Genomic DNA, 21451 nt, shown 5'->3' on the forward strand with positions numbered 1-21451 from the left:
GCACCCTGAGGTGGCACAAAAATAGTAGACAAGGAGGGGGCATTGAGCCATTTCACTTATATCACCTGTCTTTTCCTTCTGGTGACTCTGTCAAAGATGGTATACCACAGGAGGAGTCAGCATTATCTTATATGTCTTTTGCTAGAGCATTACAGTTTATTGTGAAAGCCGACCCTAAAGCTTGACTTGCAAAATTGGATACAGAATCAGTGTTCTCACTCCTCTAGGTTCCTGTGGACTGCTTTCACCTCCTTGGTTGCCAACGGTTTTTATTATATAGATATATTGCTCAATATCATGATGTTAGTTCAAGATTTTTTAGGGCTTTCTGTAGTGGGTTGTTAAATTGCAAACTGGAAATTTTTTTTAATTTATTTTATTTTGGATGACTTTTTGTTTATTGGCCCTGATGGTTCTGATATTTGCACTTAAACATTTTCATCTTTACGTTACTTCATTGCTTTATTTGGTGTACCTCTGGCCAAAGGTAAAACAGAAGGTCTGAAATGTAGACTTTCCTTTTTAGGCATCATTATAGATACTGAAAGAATATTGATCAGCATTCTGCAGCGAACCCCTATGGGAGCCAGTGTAGAGGATGGGAGTGGTAGTGGCCCTGATGCAGTGTAGTTGTGTCACAGTGTCCTACAGTACCCCAGGCCATTGCTGCCGTAAAAGTGTAACAGTGAAGAATGAGGCCAGAATTGAATGTAATAAAATCCTGTTACTAAGTGCAATGTAGAACTTGAAAATACAAACAGTAGCAGCAGGCTTTAGTGCAATTCTCTTCTGGCACCAGCTGATGGCAGATGGAATGGCTGCAGTTCTGCATTTAGATACAGCTGACCTATTGGTTGGTGATGATGGTGTCTTTAGCCCATATTCCCTCACCTCACAGCAGTGTCTGGAGAAGCGATTTCGCAGTTCACTCTGCTGTCTCTGAGTCCTCATTTAAATTCTGGGGAGTTGGTGCTCTAGGAGCTGCTTTCTCATTCTCTGACAGGAGAGGGTCCTCACTCTTTCCCTCCACCTAACTCTCACCCAAAAGAATGTCCAATCACACTAGACTTTCCCCTCCTGGAATGAAGTCAGAACAGTCCACTCAGTCCCAGGAGGGATGAACAGGGTGGTTAAGCCATGTTATTACAATTACATTGGACCCGCTCGCACGTGTTGAGACTTAAACGGTATATTTTCAATTGGTCAGAGACCACTAATTGTCTCTAGATTGACACGTGCTCTGGGTTAACAGTATTAAAATTTAACGTTTATTAGGTACCCATAGAATAATATCTAGAACTCACACATTAAAATTGTCAGTGGTGCCTGTCTTATTGCACTGTTCTATGGTATAATTGTACTGTTAGGCCACTAGGGGGCACTAGAACTCTTTTCTCCAGTGCTACCTGGGGTCAGATTTTACTAGTGGTCACAGTTATTTATATTGCGCACTGTTAGTTCCACAGTGCGCTCCTTTAACTAAGAGCGTCCTCCCTGGGCACTAAGTACTGACATACATATCATACGTATTGGCTTGACATGGCACTTCACTGCCTAAAATAACATATACAACACTCTGCCCCCCGACATGTTTCGCCAAGCTCCCTTGGCGTCTTCAGGGGAATGGGCAGTCGTTAAGCCATGTTACACCCAGTCGCTGCCACCAATACCTCCTATTGCTGGACAAAATAAAACATATGAAATGAGGTAAATAGAGAGCATAATAGTAATACCCCCAACTCTGGGGTATTACACTTCCTGCTTATAGCTTATTGCAATAGTTTAGGTTATTTAAAGATCATGCTTCGTTAATTACAATCGCATGTGTAGTGTACGGGGACTGTAATGCCCGTCACTACAAAAGTGTCACTTGGTGTGCTGTCGTCCCTCCTTTATTATGGGGAAGTTGGTATATGTCATTTTTATAAATTGTCATGTAATGCAATGCTATGTATTTCCCTGTTACTGTGACACTTGCATGTACAGGCCTGCTAGGGGTGTCATTCCAGCTTCTAGTCACTAGAGGGAGCTAGAGAGCCCTAGTTTATATAAGGCCCAGTCAGGGAAGCAAAGGGGAGTCTAGTCTAAGTGTCTGTCTAAAGCTGCAGCCTGTAGTCTGAAGCTGGAGCTTAGACTATGTCAGAGACAAGTCCAGGCTTGAAGCCTGCGGACCTGGAGAGGGTATTGCAGTCCCTGTAACCGGGTTCCGAATCCAAGGAGAAGGTTCCCCTCCTGAATATATATATATGCAGAAGCAGGAAGACCACTGTTCAGAAACTTCTAGAGCCTGAGGAAGCTGAGAGGGAGACAGAGGCAAAGCGCAGAGAAGCAAGAGGTACTCAAGATAACAGAGGAGGTACTTTATAAAGCTAAAACCAAGGATATACGCCAGAGTTAAGGTATTGGGCCTTGGAGAAGATTTGCTATGTTCCAGGATCAGTCAGAGATAGAGTGCAAGCTCCTGTACTGCAAGTCCTGTGTGTTTAACACTCTGTAGTCACCTTGCTCAATGTGTATTGCCTGCATCAACCGTATTGAAAAATCAACTGTATGCAAAGGAACTGTGCTTCCGTTAATGTCTCTATGAAAACTACTAAAGTTGGAGTTCTGTTTTAACATCACGGTGTTCCTCATTTATTCCTGCTATCAGCAAACGGCGTGCCACCGTTTAATTGGCACTGGCGTCACGAACATTTTCTACCATCACCTGCCCTTGCAGAGAGTCAGCCGCCTCAGGTTAGTGTCATTGCACTACTACACCCAGGAACTCTATTACACACAACTTGAGTACGCTGCACATGTTTTTTCATGTCGGCTAGCAATGTGCATGTCAGGTGTGAAAAAGCCACACCATTTTATTCGAAAATTTGGAAGGACGACTTGCTTATGTGGCATTCGTTCCTTGGTTCTTATGATGAGATATCTTGTTTTCCTGAGGGTGAATTAAGTAAAGAGGATTTGCAGCTTTTCACAGATGCTGCTGGTACACAGGGATATAGTGCGGTTTTCAGAAATCACTGTTCAGCTGCCGCATGGCGAAATGATTAGATCAGCAAAAGTCTAAGAACCTCATGCTGTTGGAGCTTTTTCCTACAGTCATAGTGGTGGAATTATACGGTCATTACATGAGAAAAAGGAAAAATATGTTTTGGTCAGACAATGAGGATGCTGTATTAATTAACAACTTGACATCTCATTTAGGCAGCATTCACATCTGTGCTGCAAAATCCGGCAGTTTGTTCCGGCGAAGGCTATACTGGACATCACTGTGCATTGCCAGATCCCCATTCTCTATAATGGGATCTGGCCGCATATATGCTGGCTTTCAGACGGACAAAAAATTCTTCTGTAGTATTTATTGTCTGGCCGCTTTCCAGCATACACTGACGAGCAAAAGGGTAACAATGCATTAAACTTTTGACTTTCAGGCTCCACATCTCACCATCCACTACAGCTCCAAATGTGAGACTACCATTATTTTATAGACAATCATCTTGGCTATCTCATACATAAATTAGACTTGCAGCTATTTAGCATATGAGAAGTTATGCAGATTGTTGTCATGTAACTGCTTTGTTACTGATTTTCTCTTGGTGCTGGAACAATCTTTTTCTTCTTGTATACTACAAATTACAACCTGTTCTCACATTCCCTAATAGCTCAGTGTGTTATTAGGTTGATTTCCAAGTAAAAGATCACTGGTTTGAATTGAGGAGCAGCCATGAAGAAGAGGAAAAGAGAAACAGCATCATCCAGCCCATCGATAGTGGTATCTCGGCCCAAAAAATTGCCAAACTACATCATGCGAGTAGAGTTGAGCGGACACCTGGATGTTCGGGTTCGGCAGGTTCGGCCGAACTTGAAAAAAAAGTTCGGGTTCGGGACCCGAACTTGACCCCAAACCCGAACCCCATTGAAGTCAATGGGGACCCGAACTTTTGGGCACTAAAATGGCTCTAAAATAGTCCTAGAAAGGGCTAGAGGGCTGCTTAAGAGCATGACAACTGTTCTGCAAACAAATGTGGATAGGTAAAATGACTTAAAATAACATAAAATACAGAAAAATTAACAATCTGGATCTAGGAGTAGGAGGTTGAGGAGGCGGTGGATGGGTGGATGTGGCGGTGTAGGTTGACGTGGCGGTGTAGGTGGAAGCGGCGGTGAAGGAGAAATAGGTAGCCAACACTGATTTGTGTTATTTTTTATTTTTAAATATTGGGACATATAACAAAATAAAACAAAGAATAAGTGCACTTGAGTACAAGAATGGATGGTTGAGGCTGGTATAAATGTCTATTCTGCACAAGGTACGGACAAGTCCTGTGGGATCCATGCCTGGTTCATTTTAATAAACGTAAGCTTGTCCACATTGGCTGCGGCCTGTGATGCTCTCTGCCGTACTAAACACACGTTTACACTATACACTGGCTGCAGGGCAGGTCAGCACCTCCAAGGCTGACAAAGCTTTTCCACATTTTGGCCATGCTAACCCTGCCTTCTCAGGTGCTAGTGGTGCCCCAGCTGCGTTGGCGACCTCTTCCTCCTCCTCTGCCTTCGCCTTGTGCTTCCACTGTGCCCCCGCTGTCAGGTGGGAATGCCATCAGCAGCGTTCGCTTGTAGTCGCGCATCTTCCGATCAGTAACAGATGTTTTCACTAAATTTAGTTCCCTGTCAGCAATGCAGAGCAGGGGTTCATTCACGGCAAAAGGGGGTTCATGTCACCCAGCAATACACTGCGTGCAGAATTATTAGGCAAATGAGTATTTTGACCACATCATCCTCTTTATGCATGTTGTCTTACTCCAAGCTGTATAGGCTCGAAAGCCTACTACCAATTAAGCATATTAGGTGATGTGCATCTCTGTAATGAGAAGGGGTGTGGTCTAATGACATCAACACCCTATATTAGGTGTGCATAATTATTAGGCAACTTCCTTTCCTTTGGCAAAATGGGTCAAAAGAAGGACTTGACAGGCTCAGAAAAGTCAAAAATAGTGAGATATCTTGCAGAGGGATGCAGCACTCTTAAAATTACAAAGCTTCTGAAGCGTGATCATCGAACAATCAAGCGTTTCATTCAAAATAGTCAACAGGGTCGCAAGAAGCGTGTGGAAAAACCAAGGCGCAAAATAACTGCCCATGAACTGAGAAAAGTCAAGCGTGCAGCTGCCAAGATGCCACTTGCCACCAGTTTGGCCATATTTCAGAGCTGCAACATCACTGGAGTGCCCAAAAGCACAGGGTGTGCAATACTCAGAGACATGGCCAAGGTAAGAAAGGCTGAAAGACGACCACCACTGAACAAGACACAAAAGCTCAAACATCAAAACTGGGCAAAGAAATATCTCAAGACTGATTTTTCTAAGGTTTTATGGACTGATGAAATGAGAGTGAGTCTTGATGGGCCAGATGGATGGGCCAGATGGTAAAGGGCAGAGAGCTCCAGTCCGACTCAGACGCCAGCAAGGTGGAGGTGGAGTACTGGTTTGGGCTGGTATCATCAAAGATAAGCTTGTGGGGCCTTTTCGGGTTGAGGATGGAGTCAAGCTCAACTCCCAGTCCTACTGCGAGTTTCTGGAAGACACCTTCTTCAAGCAGTGGTACAGGAAGAAGTCTGCATCCTTCAAGAAAAACATGATTTTCATGCAGGACAATGCTCCATCACACGCGTCCAAGTACTCCACAGCGTGGCTGGCAAGAAAGGGTATAAAAGAAGAAAATCTAATGACATGGCCTCCTTGTTCACCTGATCTGAACCCCATTGAGAACCTGTGGTCCATCATCAAATGTGAGATTTACAAGGAGGGAAAACAGTACACCTCTCTGAACAGTGTCTGGGAGGCTGTGGTTGCTGCTGCACGCAATGTTGATGGTGAACTGATCAAAACACTGACAGAATCCATGGATGGCAGGCTTTTGAGTGTCCTTGCAAAGAAAGGTGGCTATATTGGTCACTGATTTGTTTTTGTTTTGTTTTTGAATGTCAGAAATGTATATTTGTGAATGTTGAGATGTTATATTGGTTTCACTGGTAAAAATAAATAATTGAAATGGGTATATATTTGTTTTTTGTTAAGTTGCCTAATAATTATGCACAGTAATAGTCACCTGCACACACAGATATCCCCCTAAAATAGCTAAAACTAAAAACAAACTAAAAACTACTTCCAAAAATATTCAGCTTTGATATTAATAAGTTTTTTGGGTTCATTGAGAACATGGTTGTTGTTCAATAATAAAATTAATCCTCAAAAATACAACTTGCCTAATAATTCTGCACTCCCTGTAGAACAGAGGATTTTAAGAGATTTAGGCCCCTGTCAGCAATGCAGAGCAGGGGTTCATTCACGGCAAAAGGGGGATCATGTCACCCAGCAATAGAACAGAGGATTTTGAGAGATTTAGGCCCCTGTCAGCAATGCAGAGCAGGGGTTCATTCACGGCAAAAGGGGGTTCATGTCACCCAGCAATAGAACAGAAGATTTTGAGAGATGTAGTTCCCTGTCACCCAGGCACAGCAGGGGTTCAATCACGGCAAAAGGGGGTGCATGTCACCCAGCAATAGAACAGACGATTTTGAGAGATTTAGGCCCTTGTCACCCAGGCACAGCAGGGGTTCATTCATGGCAAAAGGAGGTTCTTGTCACCCAGCAATACAACAGAGGATTTTGAGAGATTTAGGCCCCTGTCACCCAGGCACAGCAGGGGTTTGTATACGCCAAAAATGGTAAAATGTCACCCGACAGTTGAAAATAAGATTTTTTTCAATTTAGGGCACTAAAATTGGCACTTTTTTAAATTAAAATGGCTCTAAAATAGTCCTTGAAAAAGCTAGAGGGATGTAAAAGGCAGTAAAATGTGCTTAAGAGCATGGCAACTGCTCTTCAAACAAATGTGGATAGGAAAATAACTTAAAATGAAATAAAATAACTAAAAATTACAAATCATTAACCTGCAACTCAGAGAAGGAGGTGGATATGGAGTCGGAGATTGAGGAGGCGGTGAATGTGGTGTTGTAGGTGGAGGCAGCAATGGAGGAGGACGAGGTAGCCAACAATGTTTTTTTTTATTTTTTATTGGGGTAGGTAGCCCCCAAAATATTGGGACAAATAAAAAAAAAAGAAAACAAAGAATCATTGCACTTGACTTGAGTACAAGAATGTATGTTTGATGGTGGCATAAATGTCTATTCTGCACAAGGTACAGACAAGTCTTGTGGGATCCAAGCCTGGTTCATTTTAATGAACGTGAGCTTGTCCACGTTGGCTGTTGGCTTCACAATTTGGAGACCCAGAAGTTTAATGGGGCAGAACCATCAGTCGTCTGCACAGGTACTGTTCCACCATGTTGTTCAAATGCTGCCTCCTGGTAACACGCTCCATATCAACAGTTGGGGCCGGTTGTTGCGGCGAGGTGACAAAGCTTTTCCACTTGTCGGCCATGCTAACCCTGCCTTCTGAGGTGCTGGCGCTGACACAGCTGCATTGGCGACCTCTTCCTCCTCCCCTGCCTTCGCCTTGTGCTTCCACTTGTCCCCTGGCGTCAGTCGGGAATTCTCTCAGGAGCGCGTCTACCAGCGTGCGCCTGTAGTCGCGCATCTTCCGATCACGCTCCAGAGAGGGAATTAAGGACGGCACATTGTTTTTGTAATGGGGATCCAGCAGGGTGGCCACCCAGTAGTCAGCACACGTTAAAATGTGGGCAACTCTGCAGTGGTTGCGCAGGCACTGCAGCATGTAGTCTCTTATGTGTGCCAGGCTGCCCAGAGGTAAGGACAAGCTGTCCTCTGTGTGAGGCGTATCGTCTGCGTCCTCCGTATCCCCCCAGCCACGCACCAGTGATGGGCCCGAGCTGCGTTAGATGCCACCCCGCTGTGAACATGCTTCATCCCCATCCTCCTCCTCCTCATCCTCCTCCTCCTCCTCGTCCTCCAGTAGTGGGCCCTGGCTGGCCAAATTTGTACCTGGCCTCTGCTGTTGCAAAAATCCTCTTTCTGAGCCACTTCTAAAAGACTGGCCTGAAAGTGTCAGAGATGACCCCTCTTCCTCCTCCTCGTCCTGGGCCACATCCTCTTCCATCATCGCCCTAAGTGTTTTCTCAAGGAGACATAGAAGTGGTATTGTAACGCTGATAACGGTGTCATCGCCACTGGCCATGTTGGTGGAGTACTTGAAACAGCGCAACAGGGCACACAGGTCTCGCATGGAGGCCCAGTCATTGGTGGTGAAGTGGTGCTGTTCCGCAGTGCGACTCACCCGTGCTTGCTGCAGCTGAAACTCCACTATGGCCTGCTGCTGCTCGCACAGTCTCTCCAGCATGTGCAAGGTGGAGTTCCACCTGGTAGGCACGTCGCATATGAGGCGGTGAGCGGGAAGGCCGAAGTTATGCTGAAGAGCAGACAGCCGAGCGGCGGCAGGATGAGAACGCCGGAAGCGCACACAGACGGCCCGCACTTTATGCAGCAGCTCTGACATGTCGGGGTAGTTGTGAATGAATTTCTGCACCACCAAATTCAGCACATGCGCCAGGCAAGGGATGTGCGTCAAACTAGCTAGTCCCAGAGCTGCAACGAGATTTCGCCCATTATCGCACACCACCAGGCCGGGCTTGAGGCTCACTGGCAGCAACCACTCGTCAGTCTGTTGTTCTATACCCCGCCACAACTCCTGCGCGGTGTGGGGCCTGTCCCCCAAACACATTAGTTTCAGAACGGCCTGCTGATATTTACCCCTGGCTGTGCTGAAGTTGGTGGTGAAGGTCTGTCGCTGACCGGATGAGGAGGTGGTAGAAGAGGAGGAGGAAGCCGAGTAGGAAGAGTAGGCGGAGGAGGAGAAGGACGTGAGCCAAACAGCTCTCCACCTGGGGCCCAGCCGCCACTACATTTACCCAGTGTGCAGTTAGGGAGATATAGCGTCCCTGGCCATGCTTACTGGTCCACGTATCTGTGGTTAGGTGGACCTTACCACAGATGGCGTTGCGCAGTGCACACTTGATTTCATCCGATACTTGGTTGTGCAGGGAGGGCACGGCTCTCCTGGAGAAGTAGTGGCGGCTGGGAACGACGTACTGTGGGACAGCAAGCGACATGAGCTGTTTGAAGCTGTCCGTCTCCACCAGCCTAATTGACAGCATTTCAAAGGCCAGTAGTTTAGAAATGCTGGCATTCAGGGCCAGGGATCGAGGGTGGCTAGGTGGGAATTTACGGTTTCTCTCAAAGGTTTGTGAGATGGAGAGCTGAACGCTTCCGTGTGACATGGTGGAGATGCTTGGTGACGGAGGTGGTGTTGTTGGTGGCACATCCTCTGTTTGCTGGGCGGCAGGTGCCAACGTTCCTCCAGAGGCGGAGGAAGAGGCTGAGGCAGCAGCAGAAGAGGGAGCAGGAGGGGCCTTATTAGATGTTTGCCTCATAGTTACCGTTCACAAAGCAAAGTAAAAAGTGGTTAAGTCTGTTAAAAATAATTAACCGCCAATAAAAACCCTGATGTAGGGTATTGCACTCAATTTTTTTTTTTAAAACTCTATATGACAGCGGTATTTGTGGCCTAAATGTGACAGTCACCTATGCAAGTGTAATCACAGATGTGCAGTATATTAAAAAAAGTTATTTTTTTCTCACCACAGTATCCTAAAAGCCTTATTTGTGGCCTAAATGTGACAGTCACATATGCAAGTGTAATCCCAGATGTGCAGTATATCAGAGGCTATTTTCACCCCAGTAACCAAAAAGCCGTATTTCTGGCCTAAATGTGACAGTCACTTATGCACGTCTAATCCCAGATGTGCACTATATTTAACAGATGTATTTTTTTAACCCCAGTAAGCAAAAAGCTGTATTTCTGGACTTGCAGATAGCCTGTGCTGGTGCACTATCGTTGCATAAAATGGCTGCTGATCATGTATTGATATTGACTAACTGAAGAAAAAAAAGTTCATTTTCAGCAGTAGTTGGCTCAGGGCAGGCTTAAAAAAATTGTGCACTGCACCCACAAAACACTTTTACTGTGGATCGCTGAGTACATAAACCAGTTCTTGATAAGATTTCTCCCTGATCTCTCCCTCACAGCAGCTGCAGCCTCTCCCTACACTAATCCGAGCAGAGTGACAGGCGGCGCTACGTGACTCCAGCTTAAATAGAGGCTGGGTCACATCCTGCAGTTGGCCACATGCTCTGATAGGAGTGCTTTAGCGCTGCCCTAGCCATTTTACTGGCTAGGGCAGCGCTAAAGCCTGCCCATCAGTGCCAGTGACGTCACGGGGCTTCCTGGCGGCCCCATGGAAAGCCTGGTTTGTCACAGGAACTTTTGAAAAAGCCTTTGCCTTGCGCGATTTAGCACAGGGCAAAGGAGAGCATCGGAGCATGAACTGCCCTGATGCTCAAGTCAGGGGGGCTGCCTGGGTGAAAATAGAGGCATGTCAGGGTTCAGCTCTAAACCCGGACAACCCCTTTAAGAAGCCTCAACTTCAATATCGTCATAAGAAGTGTTGGCTTGAGTTTGCATGTATGAACAGTGGACAGTAAGAAGACTGGAAACAGGTGATTTGGAGTAATGAGACAAAAATCAATAGACTGGGCTCTGATGGGTGCAAATGGGTCTGGAACAAACAATGGAAAAGGGGAATAACGGATGGACGACAGAGTGTTCCAGCAGGACAACGACCCAAACCATACATATAGATTGGCGAAGAAATGGTTCAATGACAATGAACTAACAAAAAAATTAAAATTAAAATTTGGAATTTTAGGAGCAAAACAGTAACAATACAGTTACATGAGAAGAATCTGCAGAACTAATCATAGCAAGTCCAATTTATGAATAAGATAGCCAAGTTGATTGTCTATAAAATTATGGTAGTCTCACGTTCAAAACTGCAATGGATGGTGAGATATGGAGCCTGAAAGTCAAAAGTTCAAAACATTGTTACCCTTTTTCTCGTCAATGTATATGCCGGATGCAGTTACCGGAACAAAGTGCAGATGTGAACCTGGCCTTACTATCGGTATTATCCTTGCTTAGACATTTGGTGCTAAAATGCTTGTCCTAAAATCTTGTTTTTAAGGCTCGTCATATTTCAGGTAACTGCAATTTAATGTCTCCAGTGGTATCCTTTTAGGGAACATCTCCTGTCCAAGTGGCTGCAGGGCTTCCACTGCCTGCCATGTGTGTGGGACCTGCTGGTGAACATCTAATGCCTTTGCTCCGTAATGTGGTGACTTCAGCAATGCAGACCAGCCATGGTAAAGCCTGGTTACTGTGGTTGTCTGATACAGATGAAAATATGGTTCTTCCTGCTGAATACTGTAGACAACTTACTTTCTTGAACCAGTCTTGTTTACGTGAAAGGGGATTTTCTTCAGCGATAGTGCAAAAATACCTGGCTGGGGTGTCTTTTGCATTAAAGTTAACTGTTTTACATGGTATTACCAAAGAATGTGTGTATACATTGCTTTTAAATTGCTGGAAAAAGGGGTTAAGTCAGTCAACTCTTGTAGTCCTGTATCCTTCTCATTATTGTGTCGCCTTTTCAAAGCACTACCGGCAGTATGTTCCAACTACAAAGCAAAATTTTTGATTGTTGCTTTCGTTCTGGCATTTTTCTGTGCTTTACGTATAGGTGAATTGGTTTCACCGTCTTGTTCATCGCCGGATGCTGTACAGTTGTTCGGAGATTCAGTTAAAGTACAGATTCAGTGTTCAAAAACAGATGTTAATAGCAAGGGCGAGTGGTTAGTGGTCTTTAGGATTGGCAGCATTTTTTTTTTGTCTGGTATGAATGATGAAATCATATGCATTGGCTAGATCATCTTGCCTCTGTTTCTTGTTCATAAAGATGGATTGACCTTGGCTAGATATCAGTTTGTGTCGTGTTTAAACAATGCATTGAGTTTACGGGTCTGTGTCTGTCAGAATTTGGCACTCACTCATTCTGTATAGGTGCAGCCATGGTTGCAGACACTACCAGTCTTTCAGATGATCAAGAATTGGTGGATGGAGGTCTATTTTTTGACAGTACATATACCCTAATTTACTAACTTGTTAATAGGCTTATCTTTTACAGGTTATAGAAGACTGGCTGTATGGCTCATAGGCCATTTTAATTGGGCGGTACAAAAAGATCTTACCGCCTGGGTGGTCTGGAAACCGTTTTCATAAATGTTGATGTATCCTGGAAAGGGTTGTGTGGTTTAAGGCTAGTGTAGTGCCCTGGAGCAGGGATACTTTGAAGTCTGAACATTTGTGGACATTTGCCTATTTCCCCTATACAAAGTTATAAACTTCTTACTTTTTTAACTTTAAAGGGTTAACTTGTATTGACTTATACTGTTTAATACCGTGTTACTGCATTTTGTATATATGTTGTTATATACAGTATATCCTTTTCATTTGCACTGTATTTGCGAGGCTCTGTGGAAACGGTTAATGAATACTGGGAGACTTTTGGGACTTTAAATGAGAAGCTGGTAATTTTCCACAGCTACTATAGGGTTTAAAAAATAGCATGTTTTGGAGGGGATAAGCGAGATATTGTTTACCACCAAAACCAGACAGATTGACCTTTTGAATGTCTGGTTTAGCTCTATTGTTATGTCTGAAAACCTGTTTGTGTCTGGAAAAACTGGTGTGTCTTTGCCATTGAATATCATTAAAGCTCTAATGTTAGTCTATGACAGACGGTAGTTGTAACAATTTATCTGTTTGTGCTTAGTTTCTCCATTCCAACCCTCCCACTAGAAGGTTCTAGTTCAGCCAGAAACTGTATATAAGTAAAGCAGTCAGAGCCACTAGTGTTCTGCCATTAGGGAACAGTTCTTAGAAGAGTAGACTCTGACACACTATTGAGTGATCATAAGAAGATGCTGAGACAGGGATACTCTGCCGCAGATCCTGGACCACCAGCCTTTGGCCATGGTACCAGCCTTCTGAGAGAAAGAGAGAGAGGGACAGCTAGCTCAGGCCTTTCCTCAGCATCAAACCCTTCTTCTGCCAGGGAGAAGATGGAGAAGCCAGCACTATGCCTCGCCTGTATTGTTTTGCACCTGAATTCCGACAGTAAAGAAGCACACTGGTTTACTCCAGACCCTGACTCTCTGGACTTATTTCCCATTGGGGTGCACCATACCTTACCATCCCTTCTGGAGAGAAGCAATACGTGGTGACGCCTCAACGGTGTCTGGGGGACCCAGCATAACATTGGGGCCACGCCAAACCCGACCATTGCACTAGTTTTACGTTTTCAGCACAGCATAATAATTATAATGGGGTTCAGTGAAAGAACTTAGAAGCCATAAATGGCTGGAAGTTCTCCCAGAAGTGGTTGCAGTCAGCAGACTATCACAAGCGTCTACGGTACTAGTGATACACGCTGATTGCAATGACCTATGTACTAATTTTTAAGTTGATTTTCATTATTCGATTGGACTTTCATCGTTTTTCTACCCTCTTTACCAAACTATTTGTCATATGGTCTGAAGTAGTTCCTTGTGTTTTGTGGAGTAGGGCACATAATGATGAGGCCATTGAGCGGGCCTGCCACCTCTTTAATATATGGGTTTCTAGGCATGTCCAGTCTCCCAGAGGGGTGGTCATACTTCATAAGCAGCTTGAAAAGGATAATAGGCGCCTTATGGTACAAGATGGAGTTCACTTTAATGAAATAGGATTGGCCGTATTCTTGTCAGGTTTACACAAACCCAACAAGAAGGTACTTTTCATATTGCTGGGCGTGGATGCCAAATCTCAGGGTAGATATACACCTGGCTCTGGATGGTGGCGTGGTTGGATCTTGCCCATGTGGTATACAAGAGAAGAGGAAGTCATCTGACATAACTAGGACATGCCCATGGTGGTGGGGCATGCAAAGTGATCTCCAGTGATGTTGCTGTTATGACATTTAATAGGACAAGGTCTCCATATTTCAATAAAGCCGTGGCACTCCAAATGTTCCTCTCTGTGCCTTATTTGGGGGTTGCATTAATTTCAAGGGGAGTTCCCATAGCGTGGAACAGGTTTGCTAGTCCCCGCAGTCTCTTTCACCCTGAAGGAGAGAGATCATCTAAAAGAATCTTCTGATTTGTCATTGATATAGTAGTGTAGCAGTTTTACATGATGTTGATCTAATGGTTCCTGATCAATAATATCAGTTTACAATATTTTATATAAAATTTCAGTGTACATTTACATAACAGATATGTTTTTAAGTTATACTTTACAACTCTTATGAAACCTCCGGGAGGCTCCCAGAGAAAGGAGAGACCTACTGAACAGTTGGCAAATGCAAGGGGCACAGCATGGAGGGCTGCTTTCTACTGGGGCCATACAAAAGTGGACATGGGCTGAAAAAATAGATATGTCCACACACCCTCCAAAAAAAAAAGAAATTGCTGCTAGTCAACTTAAAAAAGTTACCAAATACTGTATGTTTTAAATGATTTAATTAATGGGAGCCTACAGGCTTCTGAGATATGAATTTGGAAGTGATGCTATTTTATAGATGTAAGTGGCATTGAATGGGTTTTGGTACCTCATCATATTTTGAAGGGGTTGTCTGGTTTCGGGGGAATCTCCCGTTTCTGATCCGTTTTTCCCAACCATTCTCTGTTGACCCGACTGCTGCAGTGACATCATGTCGAGAACACCTGACTGCTGCAGCCAATCACTGGCCTCAGAGATGCACTAATTGAGGCCAGTGATTGGCTGCATGTGTTGTTGATGGTGGGACATCTCCGCTGTAGTCAGTTCAAGAGAGCCCAGCCTGGACACTCAGAGCAGCAGCACCAGTGTTGTTTGACCTCTTTCTGAAACTTAACAACCCCTCTAAATTCAAAGGTGTACATAAGCTCATAAGATCTGCCTTACTCACATACCAATTATACTTTAGATACCTTTGTCTAACCATTTACTGTAATTGTGACAACCTACAACATCCTTAAGAAAATGACACTGAAGTTGTCAGAGCCCCCACCGTGATCAGCCTCAATTTCTTCTTCTATACTGAAAATCTCACCCCGTGTCTTCTCTATTGTAACCGTTTTCTTTCTGGTAACCCTTGTTTTCCCACTAAACCAGCAGTAATATGATCATAAAATACAAAAAAAAGTTAGCACCTCCTAACAAAGTGAAATAAATGAGCAGCTCCAAATCTGCTGTGACTGCAATGCAAAAGCAAACACAAAGATGAAGGAGCATCCTTTTATAGATGAGCAGCTATTAAGAGCCCATTAGCGGCTATTATAAAATATGGAAATAAACTTTTTACCTGAGGAATCAGATGCAGCAAGGCATCTCCCAAGAGGGTCCCCACAGCCAGTCCCACGAACAGCTGTAAGATAAGTTTATAGCTCTCTTCACAAGAACTGAATATAATGAGAGTAGCTCCAAACATGGATCCAATTGTCAGAAGTAAAACCGCAATCGTGCTGTATCCATACCCTGTGGAACATTACAGCATTATTAACATGTATCACACAAAAACAGCAAAATAGTGCGATTTAAATGAGACTCACTTTCGAGAGTTGTGGGAGGTGGGAGCTGTGTACTCATGAAGTCTTCTACTGGACATGTGCAGGAGAGAAGCTGATGAATTATTGCCGGACTGATCTGTTTAAATTGTTCCAGGGAGACTGGAGATCGGCTATTTTGTAGAACAATTTTCACAAGTTCGTATGAAGAAAAGCAATGGTGACTCTAAAATAAAGATAATAACAGCTTGAAAAGTCAAACACATTAGGCTACTAATAGCTCTATAGCTACTAGAGAGGGGTTGTTGATCCAGGGAGTTATTCTGATCGCCTGATTGGAGTCGGGAAGGAATTTTTTCCCCCCTTAAGTGGGGAAAATTGGCTTCTACCTCACAGGGATTTTTTTTTTGTCTTCCTCTGGATCAACGTGCAGGATAACAGGCCGAACTGGATGGACAAATGTCTTTTTTTGGCCTTATATAGTATGTTACTATGCACTCACTGACCAAAAAATAATTTAATACCGCACCAAGGAGGAAATGTTGGAATGAAACTTTTTATGTGTGGATGTAATGATGGGATATGGAAGTGATTACAATATTAGAGGGAAAGGAGAAGTTTATTGAGGGAAATTTACAATTTAAAGGAGGCTCTAGGACCCTGTTGGGCCGCCTCTAGCCCGGATACAAGAAGAGGTAAGGCCTCTAGCCTGCATACAAGATGAGATATGTATTGTGAGACATGGAAGCATACATGTTCTGTATGGTATCCTGCTGTACATTTGCCCACAGATGTTACAGTGGAGCCTGTAGATCCTGCACACTCGTAGGTTACTGAAGCTGGCATCCCAGCTGGTCCCATAAATTCTCTATTGGCGATAAATCTGGTGACCAGGCAGCCAAGGAAGTGTAATCTGGTAGAGACATTCCTGAAACCCTTGCAGTGTGGGTGAGTGTTATCCTGTTGAAAAATGCCAGCTGGAAGCCCTACCATGAGAGGCAACACATATGGCTGCAGGATGTCCTACACATATCGCTGAGCTGTTAGTGTCTATCATATCACTACTAGGGGTGACCGACTGCCGTATGTGATGGCTCCACAGATCATCACACCAGCAGTGGGGGCAGTGTATCACTCCACAGCAAAGGCAGGATTGAAAAATTCACCATGAGGCCTCCATACTCAAACACAACCATTGTGGGAAATCAAACAGAAGATAATATTGTTCCAGTCCACTGAAAACAAAGGAGACAGTGACACCACTGCAAACAAAGGTGACAGCGGCTTGCTGGCAATGGCAGGACACATCATGGGCACTGTGACACCAAATTTCCTTCTCTTAAGAATCTGGAAATGGTCTGACCAGAGAAAGGGTGTATAATGAAGGTGTCACCTATGTCTGGATGGTGAACACCGAAACTGTGGGAGCTGCTTGTGCTTGTTGGTGGTTCAAAAGATCCCCTCTACTGGTGGTCTGACTGGGCCATCCTGGGTCTGTCCATCATGTTTGCGTACTCTCACTCTCACTCACTCCTACTCGCACTGCTCCCAACACCTCGTAACAGCTAGGTTAGAAGGGCCTAAATGGTAAGCAGTTCATCGAAATGGCCATCCTGATTCTTTCAGTCCAGTGAGGTTCCCCCCTCAAAGTCAGCTGGGCAAAATGTCTTCAAGCAGTTAACGATCTCTCACCAAGAGGCACACTACCCAAAAGTAGCCTCTGAGAGCCTTTTTAGAGGGCAGTGGGGAAGCATTTTTACACCGTTATGTGGCAAGGCCCAGTGTCTACTCTTACCACATCTAATAATTTACATAACTGCCTCATAACTACGTGCTGAGTTTTACAGCACATTTCTACAGTATATGGGTGCATTATTTTTTTTTTGTCTGATGGGTAATTTCAGATGTTTTTCCATGAAAAATTCTAGCCTATTTTACTCCAAATAGTAATGATTACATATCTATTTAAAGGCCATAGACACCTTTTACATGAAAATAATATATATTTTTTTAATGATAGTAGTTACCCTGAGTAAAACAAAATGCCCTAAGTTTCAATCTGCAATCTTTATTCCTTAAAGGGGTTATCCAACCCCTATAAAGCCCCCAAAATGCAGAGCTCTGACACAGGTTATACTTACCTTGCTCCCCGGCACCCGTGTCGATTCTGTTGCCCACACAGCTGCCGCTGCATCTGCAATGAGCAGGGTTTGGGGTACTGCTGACGCCACTTATGCAGTAGGCCAGGATACGGGTGGATAATAGTTTGTATTTGTTTGTGACGCCAATTGCAGCGTGCACAGGGTACTATCCCAGGGCCCTTCCAAGGTGTTAAAATTCACGTCCCAGACTAGGAATGCCAGAGTGGTGTAGTGGCATATAATGTCTCTATAGGGTGGTGATAATTGTGTCAACGGTGTCTCCTACCTGGGTACGGCTGGGCTCCTGGCTCACTTGCAATAAATTTGAGTGTAGTGATAGTAGGAGTAATAGAGGTATTTTGCAGCAGAAATGATGTCCAGACCTTTAGGTGAAGTTCAAACGTTTCTTTTCTGAAGGTAACTTGTATCCAGGCAGTATATAGCTTTGGTCTCTGGTCCCGGCAGGTTTTAGCAATCATTGGCAGGAATAAAGACTTCTGCACTTTAAATCTGGAGCTTGCAGGATAATTTGTCTGCTTGGTAGCTTTGTACTTGTGGCAGGAACTAATCTTCTGCACTTTTCTGTACCTTCTGCTTTGTGGGGACAGACTAGCTGAGGAGGAATGGCTTCTCCTAGGTTTCTGGACTTATGGACTTAACTCACAGATAGTTTCTCAGTGGATGCTTTGTTCCTGGAACTCTGGAGATTGTCTGCTTTCTTCTCATCCAGCTGGGGCTGCAGGTTTCAGACTGGGAATTTGATCAGGTCTCAGCCGAGACAAGATCCTTGCTGTCGTCCCTATGCAGGGGATCTCCTGAACGCTATCACACAGCCTTCCCCAACAGGGGTGGCTGGCACACTGACCCTAACTTCCTTCTCCACCCATGCTGCAGAATGTAAGAACAGTCCACACCTCCACAGAGGAGGAGCTAAGCTAGAATAATCCATTCCAGCCTAGATATACTAAACTTGGACCTGGCCAATGCATTGCTGCTACCTGCTGGTAAACCTGGAAAATTACAAGAATAATTGAATTTAACATGGTTTTACATGCACATCAGATGACAATGGAAAAGCTCTTAGAAGAATAGTAGCGGGTTAGAGGCGTGTAGTACCACTTGTCCTACCTGGGTACCTAAGATACATGACACCAGGAGTAGGCCATTAGCATTAATCGTCCGCAGAGGCAGTCCGTATAAAGAGAACAGAGCTGTGAAGCAAGGCACACAGAAGTAAGGTGCAACTGATCTGGCTAAGTGCAAAGGTTAAGTGCAATATCACAAAAAGTGCATAAAGGTCACATTGCGGCACCTAGAAAAGAATACACACAATGGGCATATGATACTTGAATGTTGCTTAACCTGTAAACATTAGTGCAAAAGCATAGTGCAATAATATTAGTGCAATCAATACTCAATAATACGCTCAAATATGACTTGAGTCCTTTTACTTGAAGTGCTTTACTATTGGAATCCTCTGGAAACAGATAAAAGTCACTTGTAATCCACGGGAAACAATAGAGTCAATTGTAATCCAATAGGAGGTATATTTGTAATCCAAGGAATGTTATAAAATGTTATATAAAAGCACATATCAAATAGCAGCATGATGAGAACCATAGTTCCATGAGGCTCTCAAGTAACCTGAGAAAGGGGGTAAAACAATGTAAACTTGGATGTAAACGTTATTGAAGATGGGGGGAGTCCTCACAAACCATGTCCATCCTTGTGAAGAACAAACAAGGGCAACACACAGAACAAATGGCCAACAGATCTCCATCCATCAAGTGTAGTTCATGTTGTGGCTCCCAGTAGTCCTTTATTTAAGAGTAAGAAGGGGCATTTGGAGAAGAACTTCGAGATCCTCCTCACTGCTGGAGCTACTAAATCTCATCAGGGGGCGCTCTTGCCTTTGGTAGCTCATCTTAGCAGCTGTAGTGGTGCACCACTGCCCTCTTGTGGTATCCTTGGGATTTGGCTGAGCAGTCAGCCTGGAGAATGCAGCTGCAACATGCTGCAAGCTGGAATCCCTTGCCGGTGCAAAGGTGGACAAAACCTCTGGCTTGAGAGGCTCTGGGAGGCAAACTGGGGGTGCCTGTGGTAGCTTCCAGGGGAGGATGTATGGCTGCACCCTGGGATTGAAGGTCAAGACAGAATTGTTGATCTGGCCCACCTGTAGTGTTGGGGGTGCTGCCAGGTCAGGGATCAGGGGCTCTGGCTCAGGCTGTGCTTGCTCCCTGAATTGCAACTTGCCATCTGGAGTCTCCTGTAGATAACGGACCCTCCCTGCAGAGCCTGGGTCCTCCTGCCAGGTCTCTGGGGTAAATTCAGGGGATAATGGTTTGGCCAACAAAGTCACTCCTGCAGCAAAGGGGCCTTTAAGGGACCGCATTGGGGTATACTCCATCTGGTCGCCCACATACAGGTTGTGGCGGGCCTGAGGCATTAAGGTCCGCTTAACGGAGCGGTGGCCCACAAATAATTCTTCCCCACTATGATTATCTTGCAGGAATCCGACCCCTCTCACTACAGAAAACCATAGGACAGTCCCGGTGCGCTGGACGAGTTTGGGATCGCCGGGCCAAGGGTCATCCAGGACTTGCTTGACCCACTCTTCCACTGCGGTCTTGTACTCCCGTTGGCTTTGGGCATGACCGGTTATTTCGAGAGGGACCTCGGGGTTAAGGTGGCTTGGCTTGAGGCTGTCTTTTCTGGGCGGCGGAGTGGAAATCCCTGCCGCCTACGCCGCACCAGCGGGCGTGCGGAACGGGGCCTCTCTGCGCCTAGTAGTAGTGACGGGGACCACCGGGCGCGGTGCTGGGGCAGCGATGGGCTGGACCGGGGCCTCAGGGAGTGGGACTGCTTCTATCTGTTGTTGCGGCCAGGTGGCCGGTTCCGGTGCCTCCTGCTGGTGCGCGGGGACCTCTGTGGTAAGTAGCGTAGTTGCGGCTGTCTCCGAAGCTGAAGTCGACTGTGCAGGGGTCGTGGGTTGCTTCTGGGCCGGGACGTCGGTCGCTGGCGATGGGGCACTTGGCAGTGCAGACACTTCCAGTGTTTGGATGACTTGGCAGTCTTTCGCGGGAGCGGGTTTGAGTGCGGCAGCCATCTTGGTGGACATCTGGGCTGCTGGTTCGGCAGCCGCGGAGGGATCCACTGCCTCCGGGATCACGGCAAAGACTGAGGGGACACTTTTGCTCACCAGCTGGGAGACTTTGATCTCTGGCGGGTGATCCTCATATACGGGCTCGCCTCCCATGACCATCTGGTCCCATCTTGGCTTTTGGGGCTGCGCCATCTTCTTTGCTTACTTCTCCACTCCCTTGGCTCACATTGCAAAGTTCTTGGTGGGCAGCCTTTAGTTTTCCTGCTTCTAGGGGGCGTAGTCATCATTTTCACGCTCCTGAGAGGGCATTCTTGAGTTTTCCCGCTTCCAAAGGGCTTGAAGAAGCGGTGCCATTACAGATTTATGGCAGATTTACCCTTGAGGTGCTGGTGCGCACCGTCTAGCGCTTTCTGAGACCGCAATAAAGGCAATAAAAGTCAATTTTCGGGGTTCCAACACAGTTCTTAGGCCTTGTAGTAGTGTTAGACACTCAATTCGATCCTGTTGTAGCAGTAATAGGCACACAATCCGATCCTGTTCTAGTGGCGCCAAATTAATGCAATGAGCAGGATTTGGGGTAACGCTGACGTCACTTATGCAGTGGGCCAGGATACAGGTGGATAATAGTTTGTATCTGTTCGTGACGCCAGTTGCAGCGTGTGCAGGGTACTATCCCAGGGCACTTCCAAGATGTTATAAGGCACGTCCCAGACTAGGAATGCCAGAATGGTGTAATGGCATATAATGGTG

General features: G+C 45.3%; 1 protein-coding gene across 1 annotated transcript in view; it reads right to left on the reverse strand.

Moving 5' to 3' along the window:
• Positions 1–21451, reverse strand: part of SLC39A12 (solute carrier family 39 member 12) — a 94636-nt gene that overhangs the window by 56630 nt on the left and 16555 nt on the right. Inside the window, exons 5-6 of the mRNA XM_040434054.1 lie at positions 15503–15683; positions 15256–15428 (exon numbers count right to left, since the gene is read on the reverse strand). Of these exons, the coding sequence (XP_040289988.1) occupies positions 15256–15428; positions 15503–15683 (354 nt within the window). The remainder of the gene's footprint in view (positions 1–15255; positions 15429–15502; positions 15684–21451) is intronic.

The sequence above is a fragment of the Bufo bufo genome, chromosome 5 (genome assembly GCF_905171765.1).
Source record: "Bufo bufo chromosome 5, aBufBuf1.1, whole genome shotgun sequence".
Lineage (NCBI taxonomy): Eukaryota > Metazoa > Chordata > Amphibia > Anura > Bufonidae > Bufo > Bufo bufo.